The 14,648-nt window shown below is 36.3% G+C and overlaps 1 protein-coding gene across 1 annotated transcript in view; it reads right to left on the bottom strand.

Moving 5' to 3' along the window:
- Positions 1–1,412: 1,412 nt before the first annotated feature.
- SMCHD1 (structural maintenance of chromosomes flexible hinge domain containing 1) overlaps positions 1,413–14,648 on the bottom strand; it is a 137,500-nt gene continuing 124,264 nt past the window's right edge. Inside the window, exons 46-48 of the mRNA XM_023647549.2 lie at positions 10,611–10,769; positions 10,199–10,301; positions 1,413–2,486 (exon numbers count right to left, since the gene is read on the bottom strand). Coding sequence (XP_023503317.1) covers positions 2,462–2,486; positions 10,199–10,301; positions 10,611–10,769 — 287 coding nt within the window. The 3' untranslated portion in view covers positions 1,413–2,461. The remainder of the gene's footprint in view (positions 2,487–10,198; positions 10,302–10,610; positions 10,770–14,648) is intronic.

The raw sequence follows: 14,648 nt of genomic DNA, 5'->3' as shown, positions 1-14,648 counted from the left end.
AGTGATCTATTCCCTCATCCTACTACCTCAGTGTTAAGCGTCTGATGTTCCTCTTTGGGAGGCACAGCTTTGCATATGCCCCACAGTGACTTCTCCCAGCTGTCTTATCCCCCAGTTCTCTCCTGCAAACTAGCCAGCCTATAATCTAGACTATATCTTCACTTGATTTATGTACCTCTTTCCAATTTTCTATACCACAACCTTCACTGTTTTAAGAGAATGCTGTTAGATTTAAACTTCTCTCTGCTCTGTTGTAAATGAAATCAGTTCCTTAGGGAAGAGACTAGGAGGTATCTGTTTTTCATGCTTCTCTCCCCTTCTCTAAACAAAATCTCAGACCCAGGGCTCTGGAGCTAGGGATGACGACATACTTTTGAGTGACACCTCTGCTCTAGGAACTGAGTGCAGCAGAGAGGGCAGTCTGAGATCCTCTTGGCTTTCTTCTCCTGGGGTGGAACCATCCCTCATGAGCCAGAGGAAGGGCTAACAAGACTCCATTATTCTCAGCATGCCATGCCCAACACAGAGCCTCCATTACACAGGTGGGGCCTTGGTGGAAGAGGTGAGCCCTCACCTGTTGACCACATTGACCTGGGACTTAGTTTCAGCAAAAGCAGCTGGGGGCAGAATGAGAAACACTAACGTCTTACTACTCCTGTAAAGAAAACCCTCTGGCTGGAAGATGGAGGGGGCCCAGGGTTCTTGGCTGCAGTGATCTGGAGTGGAGTTTCTGCTGAGCTGGGAGGTGGGAAGGGAGCAATCAAGCTTGGTTCAAAATGCCACAGATGCTCATTTGTCTTACAGAATTTTCATAGATTTTCTTGAACAGATGTTTCATTTGCTGTTTGCCCTTAGGACCATTCCCAGAGACTTAAATGGTTGCTTTTTCTACTTTTCACCAGTTTTACTGGGGAGCAGGGTCAGCGGAGCTCCTCATGCTGTCATGGTGAACGTCACCCTCTCTCTATATTCAATTCTTAAAACACAGTTTCGATTAAGACTGCTGAAAAACTTGTAATTACTTATACTGATTCACTATTTCCTTAAAAGCCCAAAGCTTCAGTGATCTAGTGCCAACTCAGAGCTCATTTTATTTTCCATTGCACTCTAGTCAGACTGAGCTCCTTTCAAAGAGATGCTGTCTTTTCTGCCTTAGTGTCTTCATGTATAGTGTTCTTTCTCCCTGTTTATCTTTTTGGCACTAATATTTAATAATTTAACTAATAAAAAGTAGTTTCACTTAAAAGGAATCCAACCTTGCTTTTACCTAATTCTATTACTGCCATTTTGTTTCTTTGTTCAACAAAACAGTTAAATGACTTCCAATTATAAAGATAGGTTAACAGCGTAATAGACTTTACCACGGTAACTTTTATGGAGTTTTCAATTTAAAAAAGGAAAACACTTATCTGTTCAATAGGGAAGAAACAATCCTCTTTATTAACCTCACGGTATATTCAGAAAGGATTTAAAAAACACACACATTTCCCGGGACACAAAACTGTACCAAAAGTATTTCCTTACAAAATAACTTCACAGACCAACAGTCCTGGACTTACACAAAGACATATATATTGACATACATTAGCTTGAATTAATACACAATCCAAATGCTTTCGCAGCAATTTTCTAACAAAATCCTTATTGTATTAATGCAGGAGTGTACAACTTCTTCAGTTCTTTAAAAATAGTAATAAAAAATTACAAAATAATGTAAATGTAGAATTAAAACTGAGACTATATAATCTAGTATTAATAAAGTCAAACAATACTTATAAAAATTGATGCTGCTGCATATTTTATATATATATACACAGGGTAAGTCTTTAGAAATTTAAAATGCTACTGGTGTCACAAGTTCACTTATCAATTTTTTTTCCATGTATCTTAACATTCGATTTCTCAGATACCTGTGCTTTTTCTATTTTTATTCTGAATTCTTCATTAAGAATTTCCTCACATATTTACAATTAAATACCTAACTTCTAGAACTTTCCTTAGACACAACAGACAAAACAGTTTTGTTAAATACATTCACACAAAAGGTTTGTTTGTGTATAAACAAAGGTTTGTTTTCAAGAAATAGTTCTAGCATATCCATGATAAACAAACTGCAAAATAGTACAGACACTTTTCTTGAGGACTAATAAATGCTACGTGCCAGTTTTACAGTCACTACCATATTTGCACATTTTCCTCTGACACATTTGCAAGATAATGACAACCAAAGGGCATGCTGACTGGAATAATTCCAGTAAATGCATTCTGTCCAGTGAGATTCATAAAATTGAATGGCTGTTCCTAGTCCCATCTGGATAGATATGGAAATGCATGCCCAGATGCTTGTATCGTCCCCAGAAATGCTCAGCCTGGTAAGTCACCCTCTTGGTCTTCTGAAACAGAGCTGCAGAAGGCAGTGCATTCTTAGTGAGACCAACGGCCCCCTCTTCTCTGTCACCTTTCACACATCTGTTTTGGTTATAATCCTGGTAAAAGTCGGGAAAAAAACATAGCTAAGTTTTCTGTACCAAAGGTTTCCTTTCTGAACTCCTTCATCAGATATGGATGGTTAAACAGCCAATAGAACTATCTATGTTCTATTAATTATGATAATTGTTGGTATAAACAAATTTAATTCAATCCTTGTACATAATCACTTATTTCATATGTATGCAAAAAATAAAGAAAAAAAGCTGCAAAATAAAAGCAGTAGTTAACATAAATAGAGAAAAGAGCAGGTACTTTGTGTTACTATTAGTTCTTTGGAATGGTATAGCTCAGACCCAAATTCTGTAGATTTTCACTTACTTTTCCCCTTTCCTAAAATGAAATTACTATTTTAAAAATTAGCAGGAATTATAATGCATATTACAGGAAAGTCACAAAATAAAGACAAGCAAACAAAAAACATTTAAAAATATCCATAATTCCATTCACACAGAGATGAACACAGTGAACACTTTGGTATATATCTATGCAGATATTTCCTTATTCAGATATATCTAAATACTTTATTTTCTAATGATACTTCCCTGAACTGTCATCTCCAAATAGAAGATAAACATTTTTGATAAAGAGCTAATTTGTAACACCTTGAGGAGTAGAAAATGAATTAGGAAACTGAAGCCTCTATTGAAGACAATGAGTCTACTATGCATACTGCTAAGCATATTTTGTTGATTCTAAGATTCACATTTTTTCCACACTTTACACTCTGAAATCCACCTTATAATGTTATGAGTTAATCTGCAGTGTTTTTCTTGAAGCTTTCATGAAATAATGGTGTTTCTTATAGTTGCTGCTCAGAGTTGATAAAATACGATATGTAATCTCTATAAAAGCTAAAAATAATTAACCATGTAATATATATATACAATTATAAACAAAAACATATAAATACACATACACACATATTATGTTGCTAATCTCCTACTATTAAATTTGTCCTCGATTGTTTCAATAATGTTAAGATACTTTAATTTCAAATGCTCTAACATTTTTGAGATAGTGAGAGAATTATTAGTTCAAGATTTACGGAGACTAGGTGGAAACTGCGGATAAGGAAATTACCAGCGATTTAAATTTTTTTTTTTTTTTTTTTTTTGAGGATTGGCCCTGAGCTAACTAACATCTGCTGCCAGTCCTCCTCTTTTTGCTGAGGAAGACTGGCCCTGAGCTAACATCCGTGCTCATCTTCCTCTATTTTACATGTAGGACGCCTACCACAGCATGGCTTGATGAGTGGTGCTAGGTCCACACCTAGGATCCGAACTGGCGAACCCCAGGCCAGAGTGGAGCACATGAACTTAATCGCTATGCCACTGGGCAGGCCCCATAAATTTTAAATTAAGAAATTTCAGTTTTAAATGGAAATTTAAAGTGATTTAAAATTTTCCAAAGATAAGCAGGATGCACAAGGGGAGGAAGCCATAGACTAGATAAATACCAAATTTTCAATCTAAACCTTCTAACATTTCCACCACAAAGCTAAACAACAATGGCTAACTTTTTTGTGTTTATTTTCTGTGTGCCAAAAGCTGTAGTCAGCCCTCCATATCCACGAATTCTGCATCTGCAAACTCAACCAACCGGAGATCATGTACTATGTTCACAATCTGTGGATGTGGGCCCCACGGATGTGGAAGGCAGACTAAGGACTTGTGTGTGCGTGCACGCACTTGTGTGTGTGTCCTGGAAACAATCCCCCGCAGATACCGAGGGATGACCATACTGACAGCACGGTTCTCTTTTGCTCTCTGAAAACATTTATACTCTTCCCCCTTTCTTGATATTCTACAATTTTACTATGAGTTATCTTGGCGCATCTTATGTCAGTCATTGGGCTGGGCATTCAATGGGCCCTTTCATTCTTCCCTGGTAAGTTCTCTTGCACATATTTTTCCTTCTCCATCTTCTTCTTTCTAGGATTCTTGATAGTCTGAATTGGTTCTCTACATCTCTTTCTTTCACCTCATGTATATTTTTTTCTATTTTTCTGGGAAGTTCCCTTGACTTTAGTTCTGTGAATTTTTTATTTCAGTAACAGTATTTATAATCTGTCATCTTCTCCTGGCTGTATCTTTCTCCTAATACCCTCTGAGTTTCATGAAGTTAACTCCTTCTGCAATCCAATTAGGAATTATAATTTTTAAAGCATTCTGTTGAATCATCCTCTGGGGTTGGTTTTGCTATGTATCTTGGATTTTCCCTCCCACATTGTTAACTCCCCTCATACATGTAAGGATTCTTGGTTGTACAATTATGCTGATGTTGCTGGCCTGGATTTCTTTTGCTGCTATAAAAGCAGAACTGTTTTCCCATCAAGTCTCCTGTGAGTGGGAATTTTAAGTGGGACAGGGCAGAGCAGGGTCAGTAGACCAGCAGGCTTTGGTTTAAGCGTGGGGCTGCAGAGCCAGCTCTCAGGCTGGCACCTCTTTGAATGCCAGCATTAGACGAGCCTCTTGGGTGCCACCAACTCTGCCTGAAGCCACTAGACCAACATTTAATTAACTAATCACTATTGTTATCTAACTCTGCAGTGGCACTTTAATGCTTAGAAACAAGGGAACAAAGTTTTCAAAGTTTTGGGCTGAAAATGTGGCATATTCTAGCTGGTGGCTTCCTCTCCTTTTCCATTTTTCTCCCATCCCCCCTGTTTTGGTCTGGATTTTCCTGACCAAGTCCATAGTCTCTCTGGGGTTCCATCAGGCAGACTAGCTCCCATGGTCTCTCAACTATTTCGCAGTCCCACCTTTAGTATATTCTGTTCTTGTTTCTATCCTGCTATCTCCAGAAAACTTCGATCAAATGTAAGAGAAGAAAGAAAACATTTTCATACATGCAAGGGCTCCAAGTTTCTTTCTACACATTTTTCCTAAGGAAGTTGTAAGAGAGAAAAAGACAAGCAATTCAAGAAACAGTGGATTCAACCCAAGAGAGCAGCCAAGGAAGACCCAGGAAGCCTACATAGTTACTAGTCACTGCAGCAAGAAGAAGCACATGTGATCAAGATAAATAGTTACAAAAGGAACTCCAGAAAAATTAACAACATCCAAGAAATAATCTAAATAAGAATTAAAATTTACCATGATTTTAAGAACTGACACAGTATGGAAGATTTATTTGACTTTGATGTTTGGAACACTGACTGGTGGCTCTAAGCAAGGGTCATGACATCAGAACCTTAGAGAGAAGAAAATGTAATCCTAGAACACAGTTTGCCTACCGCAAATATTTACACAGCCATAATCATATACGTTGTTTACGGCTTTCTACCTTTGAGAAAAGCATAGAGGACTTCGTTGTGGTTGCAGGATAGAATATAACTAAATAATCCAATAAAGTTCAAGTTCTAAAATAATTCTGAACAACTCAATCCAAAAGTCATTAAGTGGGTCAGGCAAAACAGACCTCCACACCAAGGGGTCAGGTGAGCTGTACTGTCTGAAAGCTGATAAAACAAGACAGTCATAAATATATAAAAAACTGGAGGCAAAAACAGAGTAACTACTACAGTTAAAACAAAGGTTGCCTCTGGGGAATGGGATGGACTGAGGATGCAGAGGATACAAGAGTTCGTCATCATAACCTCTTTCTAAACGTGTGCTGTCCAGTCTGGTAGCCACTACCTACACCCGGCTCCAGAGCACTTGTAATTTAGCTAGTCCTAATAGCAATTTGCTGTCCTCTGAATTTCAAAGACTTTATATGAAAAAATGAATTTAAAATATCTTGTTAATAAAAATTTTTATACTATTTACAATATGGTACAATGATAATATTTTGTAGACTGGGTTCAATAAAATTTATTATTAAAATTAATCTGTTTCCTTTTAATATGGCTCCTAGAAAATTTTACATTACATGTGTGGCTCACAATACACAGCATGATACTAAGTCTATATCATTTGATTTAAAATATGTATGACTTTAATAAAAACAACACTAGTACTGCTAACAACTTCATGATAAACTGAAAAATACACTTTAGGCCATACCACCTCTGAATTGCCATAAAATCTTAACAAGATCCAAATCAATGACATCAGTTGTAATTCTGCAGTAACTGCAACGTCTTGGGCTAACTCAGTGCTGAGGCTGTGGTGTAGCCTCAAGAAAATGTACTTCAGTCTAGAACTGCACAGCAGAAATTTCCTCATCTGGTCTCTTAGAAAACTGGAAAAATGCTCCCCACCTTTCATAAAACACTTCTTTAAAAATTATGGCAAACCGGGGCTGGCCCGGTGGTGCAGCGGTTAAGTTTGCATGTTCCGTTTTGGTGGCCCAGGGTTTGCCAGTTCAGATCCCAGGTGTGGACCTAAGCACTGCTTGTCAAGCCATGCTGTGGCAGGCGTCCCACATAAAATAGAGGAAGATGGGAACAGATTGTTAGCTCAGGGGCAGTCTTCCTCAGGAAAAAGAGGAGAGTTGGCAGCAGATGTTAGCTCAGGGCTAATCTTCCTCAAAAAAAAAAAAAAGCAAGCAAGAAAAATTATGGCAAACCTACGTGAATAATGAGCTCCTATTTCAAGCTTCAGTAATTATAACATTTTACCCAATCTTGTTTTGATATCCTGTCACTGTTTTTCCTCCTGCAATATTTTAGAGTATATCCCAAACATCACGTAGCATTTAACTGATAAACACACCTTAGCACATATTTCTAACTGTATATTTACTTTAACATAAATACTATGCTGCTGTTATACACAAATTAATAATTCCTTAATAAATCTAACATCTAAGCGATAATAAAATTTCTCCAAATTTTTTCAGTTATTTTAAAGTTAAACTCAAATCTGGATACAAACAAGGTCTACACATCGCATTTGATTATTCTCTTTCAATCACTTTCATTCTATAACAAAGGTCATCCTTCTTCCTACCCTTCTTTTATGTCATTATTAACAAAACCAGTCATTTGTCCTATAAAATGTCCCATTCTTGACATTCTAGATTTGCCTGATTGCTTCTTGGTGGCATCATTTAAGTTGTTCCTAAATTCTCCTTGTTTCCTATACACTTGTAGTTAAATTGAGCTCTTCTCAAATTTCTGAGAGATTTAATCTGTAATGCCTAAAGGCATCTATTGTATGCAATGAATTCATTTCCTTCCTATGCATCTAGAATGTTAACAATTATGTACCATTCTAGGGAAAAGAGCTACTCAGTTTTCTGCAGTGCTTGATTCTTCAACAGAACTTAAGTTGAGAAAGGCTGACTAGAAGCTTCATTAGATTCATGTACAGTCGTCCCCTGGTATCTGCAGGGGGGATTGGTTCCAGGACCCCTGCAGATACCAAATTTCAGGGATGCTCAAGTTCTTTATATAAATGGCGTAGTATTTGCATACAACCTATGCACATCTTCCCGCATACTTTAAATCATCTCTAGATTACCTATAATATCTAATACAATGTAAATAGTCGTTATACTGTATTGTTTAGGGAATAATGACAAGGAAAAAAGTCTGTATGCGTTCAGTACAGACACAACCAGCACAGGCCTTTCAACCTGCAGATGCAATACCTCAGTGATATGGAGGGCAGACTCTAACAGCAAATGTCCTGTTTTTTGTTAGTGTTGCTAAGACCAATCAGTGGGTTCAGGTATGTCAATCTGATCTTTCCATTATTAAGTTTACCTGTCAACCTTCTACCTAATAATTTGGGTATCGCTTGATGATTATTGCCTAGATCTATTATTTTATTAGGGATGGCAAAATTGTGATGTTTTAATTTTATCATGCCTGTTGTACTTTATTCTTATATAAAGAACTTTATAAAAAAGAACTTTTATAAAGAACTTTCTCCAGTTATGTGGTTACCTTGAAAGAGTTCATATGAGAAAGAAAGAACACCTCTTTTCTGTATGAAAACATCAATTTTCAGAATACTGAGTTCTGCTAGACCAACTGCCAATAGTGGTAAATAAAGATTTTTTTTGCATCATTTTGAACTCATGACTTGTAAAATCTCTATGTGTTTAAATCGATTGCAAATATTCTTTCTGATGCTAAGTTGCCCCAACACACTTTCAACGACTGGCTTAATAGTTTCCATATATGGTGTGCATAATAAACATACAACATTCACATGCCCACATGTGTGGAAACACCTCTCTCATATTGATGAGTACTGTATTCTTACAATCTCATTATCATTTCAGTAGTTCTCCTCCTTGATTTAGTTTAAAGGCAGATATTCCAAGACACTTTTTCTCCCCTGCTAGCACACAATGTTAAGTACTCAAGGGATATCAATGGACTTGGAAGATAAAGAATTTCATTTCAGAATTCTATGCAACATGATTTTGGAGAGGGGAGGTGAGTAATCTGTCTTCTGCCTACCTCTCCAACCATATCTTGGGACCCTCTCCCTCTTGCCCACCATGCTTTAGTCATACAAGCATCTTCTCAGTTCCCCAAATATGCCATGCTTATTTTCTCAGAGCTTTCATAGCTATTTTCCCTCTGCCTGAAACCAATCCCTCTATGGCTGGCTTCTTCTTATCCTTCAGTTCTCTGCTAAAATGCATCTTTCCTGACAACCAATACAGTTTCCCCATTATTTTACATTACTTCATCCTTTTTTCTTTCATAAAATTTAACATTATTCTATACGTTTATATGTAGAAAATGTTTACTTTTTTTTGAATTGTCCTTCTTTTGCCCATGGGGGCAAGAACCATGTCACTTTTCTTCACTTGGCAACGTATAGCACAAAATGAACACTCAAAGAGCTACTGAATAAATGTAGAATGTGCAGATGGATAGGGCATGGAATACCAATTCCAAACATCACAGTCTCAAAGGAACTCCTCTAAGGTCAATAAGAGAAACTTATTTAGGTAGAGTCTATATTTAAACGTTTTGAAATAATGTACAAGAATCCTTAGTACCATGGTATCCTTCTGTGGAATGGCCTTTACTATTATCTACTCTAAAAAGCACAGTTTTCTTCACTGACTTAGGCTGCAGTTGACCTTGTTGTTTTTTTTCTGAGCTAAATGGTATCTGATTTTCTAAACCAAACATTACAAATAAGGAATTTTTAAATAAGTAACGTACACATGATTTTGCATATTCTGTATTTATCAAGTTGCTGATCCTATGAAACAGAATGCAGTATATTTGAAAGTTAAGCCAAACAACAGAAAAGCAATTTAAATCTTTTTTTTTTTTGAGGAAGATTAGCCCTGAGCTACTATCTGCTGCCAATCCTCCTCTTTTTGCTGTGGAAGACTGGCCCTGAGCTAACATTGGTGCCCATCTTCCTCTACTTTATATGTGGGACGCCTGCCACAGCATGGCTTCCTGCGCAGTGCCATGTCCGCACCTGGGATGGAACTGGAGAACCCCAGGCTGCCGAAGGGGAACGTGTGAACCTAACCACTGCGCCACCGGGCCGGCCCTACAATTTAAATCTTAACAGTGACTTTCAACATAAAAATAAACTACTCATGTTTCCAAATGATTTGCAAAAATCATCTAGAAAACTGGGAGTATCCAAGGAGAATATAACGACTATGTCTTATCTTCATTATCCATTGCTTGGTTAAATTAAAAAAACAAAAAACCAATTCTGGCTCAAGGAGGAAATCAGAAATAAACTCACACTATTTTTAAAATATGATGAGCCAATGGATATGATGAGCATGGATAAACTAACCAATAACTCTCAGGTCATAAGAGACTCACCTATTTTGTCTTGTAGTGTCTCTTCTCATTCTTTTAGGAGGAATTGGACAATCAGCCATTGGATGACGCAATGAATCACTACACTTACGTGTGGGAGTCATACCTGTAAAGACAGAAAATATAAAAAATTAACTCTAAAAAGACTGGAATTATTATAAGCAAAATAAAGCAAATATATCATAATTTATAGAAAAAGAATTAATAAACAATACTGAAAATGCTTCTTACTACTCCTGCTGAGAGAACAGTTTACAACCCTTGATCAGATAACTTGGAGGCCAAGAGTGTCTGTCAATTTAAGTTCCGGATCATTCATACTCTTTCTTTCTGTAGTTGATCTTTCTGTAGTTGAACTTTCATCATAAATATTATCTCCATGCCAAGTAGAAGTTAACAAAAAGTAAGCACATACCTAGTTTTTGCTCTATTAGTTTCAGGTTTTTCTCTTGTTCATCGAGTTCTTGTTTTTTCTTCTTCATATCAGGCGTGTGAAGGTACTCTAACTGACCATTAAGGTCATCATTCACAGCACCCAACTTGCACACAGCAGTACGATACTGCTGAAGAAGATCTGAAAAGAAACCAAAGACATTTGGTTAAAACTACTGACACCATATCAAATCAGTGTTTTAGGCAAGAAGAATTAGCAAGACTGAGTATAGTGTTATAGTAACATGTGGGAATTACTTTTGAAGTCACAAAACATTCAATGTAAAGAAACGAAATAAAAAAACACAGTTTAGACTCTAGAACAAGACTGGTGCTTGTTAAATTTTAATTTTCTTTAATTGTTTGACCTTAAATTTCTTTCTCTCTTAGAAAGAGTTTTCTATATAAAAGTGCTCTATGAATTGGATCACTCTCAATGTTTACATCCTGTTTGATATGCAGTATTCAATCTAATTCCACATAGAGAAATTTGTGGGGTGGGAGGATGCATTAAATATACTACTGTTAGAAAATCACTGCTTCCAGCAGACAGGACCATTATCTGAAACAAAGCTTTCAAAAATGCGCTTTTAATAAAATACTTAATTTTCAAAAAAGTTAACTTTCCTAAAATCACTTGATCTAAAAATTTATTACATTATTCAAGTTTGAGACTATTTATTGCCTGTATGATTTACTAGACATTAAATATTATACATAGTGACTACACTCCAGTCCAGAAGTCAGCAAACTATAGCCCACGCACAAAGAATGGTTTATACGGTTTTAAATGGTTAGATTCTAAATGATTATATAAATACTCTCATAATACTCTCGATTTCGCCTCTTGGTTCACAAAACCTAAGATATTTACTATCTGGTCCTTTGAGACTGTAGTCACACAAAAAGATGATCAATATTCATGGGAATGGGCATACAAATGCCCAAACATTTAACAATAATTTCTTCCACAGTTTTTTATGTAAACCACTATGTATATTTGTTAAGACTTAGAGTACATCAGATACAACATGAGACATTCTACACTTTAAGGGTCAAGAACACTATTTTAAAAAGAGAACTATCCAGCATTCTGGGAATCCACACTTAGAATGAGTGAGTACATACATACATGCACATCTTTGTATGCTTATGAACATATTCATATATTTAAATACAAATTCTAGATGTGTAACTGAGTGATGACAAGGTCCTTATGTTCCATAATTCCTTATGATTTCATGGGAACTCTTAAAAAGGTATCTAGAAAAAACTTTGGTTTTCTGGTCTGACAGAACTTCCAATTGATATTAATGTTTTCTATGTTCATAAAATAACACTTATTTTTATCTGAATGAGTTACAAAATTATGTCCAGACCCATATGTCAGAGATGCTGCCCCTATTTAGAAGGCAATACACAAAACTTCAGGTCGTTAAGGGTTGAAATTCTGATTATTAATATAATAAATTAGTTATGAGGTTCTTTTACCTTTTAAATACTGAAGAAATTAGTGTATTCAAAAGCTTTAGTAGAACATTAGTCTTGTTATTTATAAACAAAGATGGAACACTGAATACTTCCCATTAAATGCCGCACTAATATTAAGTAGTTTCATATTTTATGCATAAGATAGCCAGTAGCAGCTTAATTTAATAGGCCTTACTAAGCCTAAATTTTTTTTCTTTGCTGAGGAAGATTCACTCTGAGCTAACATCCATTGCCAATCATCCTCTTTTTGTATGTGATCTGCCATGACAGAATGGCCACTGACAGATGAGTGGTATAGGTCTGTGCCTGGGAACTGAACCTGGGTCCCCAAAGCAGAGCATGCTGAACTTCACCACTAGGCCACTGGGTCTGGCCCCCAATTTTTTGTATATAAAATGTAACTTCTATTTACCATGGTGTCTTTCTTAACTCCTTTAATAGAATTTTGCCAAAGAGAACAACTCAAAATTCAATTTAATTCTGTTTACTAATGATTTTAGAGTTTTTATATTATATGCTATCTGAAAATTTCAATTATCTAAGGAAAAAACTGATGGCAATGAAGCTTTACTGTGAAAACAGCAAAAGATTTTAAAAATTAGTTCATATAAAGAGAAGAAAGCTAAAATTACAAAATGTACTAATTTTTGTATGATACATATTAAGAAAGATAGGGCCAGCCTCAATGGCCTACTGGTTGAAGTTTGGCATGCTCTGCTTTGGTGGCCCAAGTTCACTTCCCAGGTGTGGAACCATACCTCTCGCCTGTCAGTGGCCATGCTATGGCAGTGGCTCACATTAAAAAAAAAAAAGAGGAAGATTGGCAACAGATGTTAGCTCAGGGTGAATCTTCCCCAGCAAAAAAAAAGAGAGAAAAAAGAAAGATACAGATTATTTTAATGTATCTAGAGGAAAGATCATGTAAGCAAGGCTACTAAAAATAACACAAAAGAATTGAAAATTCACCTGAATCCCTGTTATTAGGCAAGTATTTAAGGTTGCTTACAAGGCAGAAGCAACTTTCTTTTTTTAAAGATTGGCACCTGAGCTAACATTTGCTGTCAATCTTCTTTTTTTTTTTTCCTTCTTCTCCCTAAAGCCCCCCCAGTATAGAGTTGTATACTCTAGTTGTAGGTCCTTCTGGCTCTGCCATGTGGGATGCCACCTCAGCATGGCTTGACAAGCAGTACTAGGTCTGCGCCCAGGATCTGAACCCGTGAAACCCCAGGCCAGTGAAGCAGAATGCGCAAACTTAACCATTTGGCCATGGAGCCAGCCCCAGAAGCAACTTTATCACTGTAGATGGGTAGGTAGACTTTACTAAATAATATTTAGGTCTCTTCAAACTTTATGTTCTACATGATTCTAAAAACTTTACTGGCAAAAAACTGATAAGGACTTGTGACTGGGAAAAAATTATGCAAAAAAATAGACTAGAATCTCTGCACCGTTTGCTTCAAAATAGTTCATCTGGGCAGAGCAGGAGGGTGGCGAGTTGAGAGAGAGATGGGTATAGATGAAATAAAAGTGGGTAGCTGATAGGTCCATGGGAGTTCATTATACTTCTCTATTTATTTCCATAATAAAACAAAACAAAGCAAAATATCCTTTGCCCTGAAAACCACAGAACTTAAATATTCTTAGTCATTATTTCTAAAAATATTAAAAATGATTTTACTTAACAACAAAAAAAAACCAGTAAGTGTGGACTGTAACAATTGAAAGGTTAAATATTAGAATTATTAAGCATGATATAATAAAGTGTAAATAATGTCTAGGCTGACTAGATGGAGAATACATATTTGGAATATATGAACATAATAAAAGTGTTAATGAGTTGATTATATCACAGTTATAAACTACATATTGATTACTTTTAAGTTATTTTAAAATGCTTTTCCTCTCTTCAGCTGCTATTAACAACTCTTCTTTCTTTCTTCTGTCCATATCCTGGCTTCTGCAATGGCCACAGTTAATTTCTTTTAAGACTTTTTAAAAAACTATTTCTAGGGGCTGGCCTGGTGGTGCAGTGGTTAAGTTCTCATGTTCCGCTTTGGTGGCCTGGGGTTCGCCAGTTCAGATCCTGGGTGTGGACATGGCACCACTTGGCAAGCCATGCTGTGGTAGGCGTCCCACATATAAAGTAGAAGAAGATGGGCACGAATGTTAGCTCAGGGCCAGTCTTCCTCAGCAAAAAGAGGAGGATTGGCAGCAGATGTTAGCTTAGGGCTAATCTTCCTCAAAAAAAAAAGTATCTCTACTTACAAGATCTCTATAGAAAACTTGGGATAGTATAGAAAAGAAGGAAGGTTGGGGAAAACCTGTAGGTCTACTGCCTCACTTTTTTCTTATCTTTTTCATTCCACAAATTTGCAGGTTTAATTTTTGACACGTGTGATATTTTCTATCCACTTTCCATTTAACATTGTAATAGACATTTCCCAGAGAATAAATTCAATTAAAGGATTTAACATTTCTATTGTTTTGCTCGAAAAACAAGGCTCTAATATTTATGAGTTAAAAAAAAAAG

This window comes from Equus caballus, chromosome 8 (assembly GCF_041296265.1).
Source record: "Equus caballus isolate H_3958 breed thoroughbred chromosome 8, TB-T2T, whole genome shotgun sequence".
Lineage (NCBI taxonomy): Eukaryota > Metazoa > Chordata > Mammalia > Perissodactyla > Equidae > Equus > Equus caballus.
Note: the sequence above shows the minus strand (reverse complement) of the source record. Positions and strands in the feature narration are given on the sequence as shown.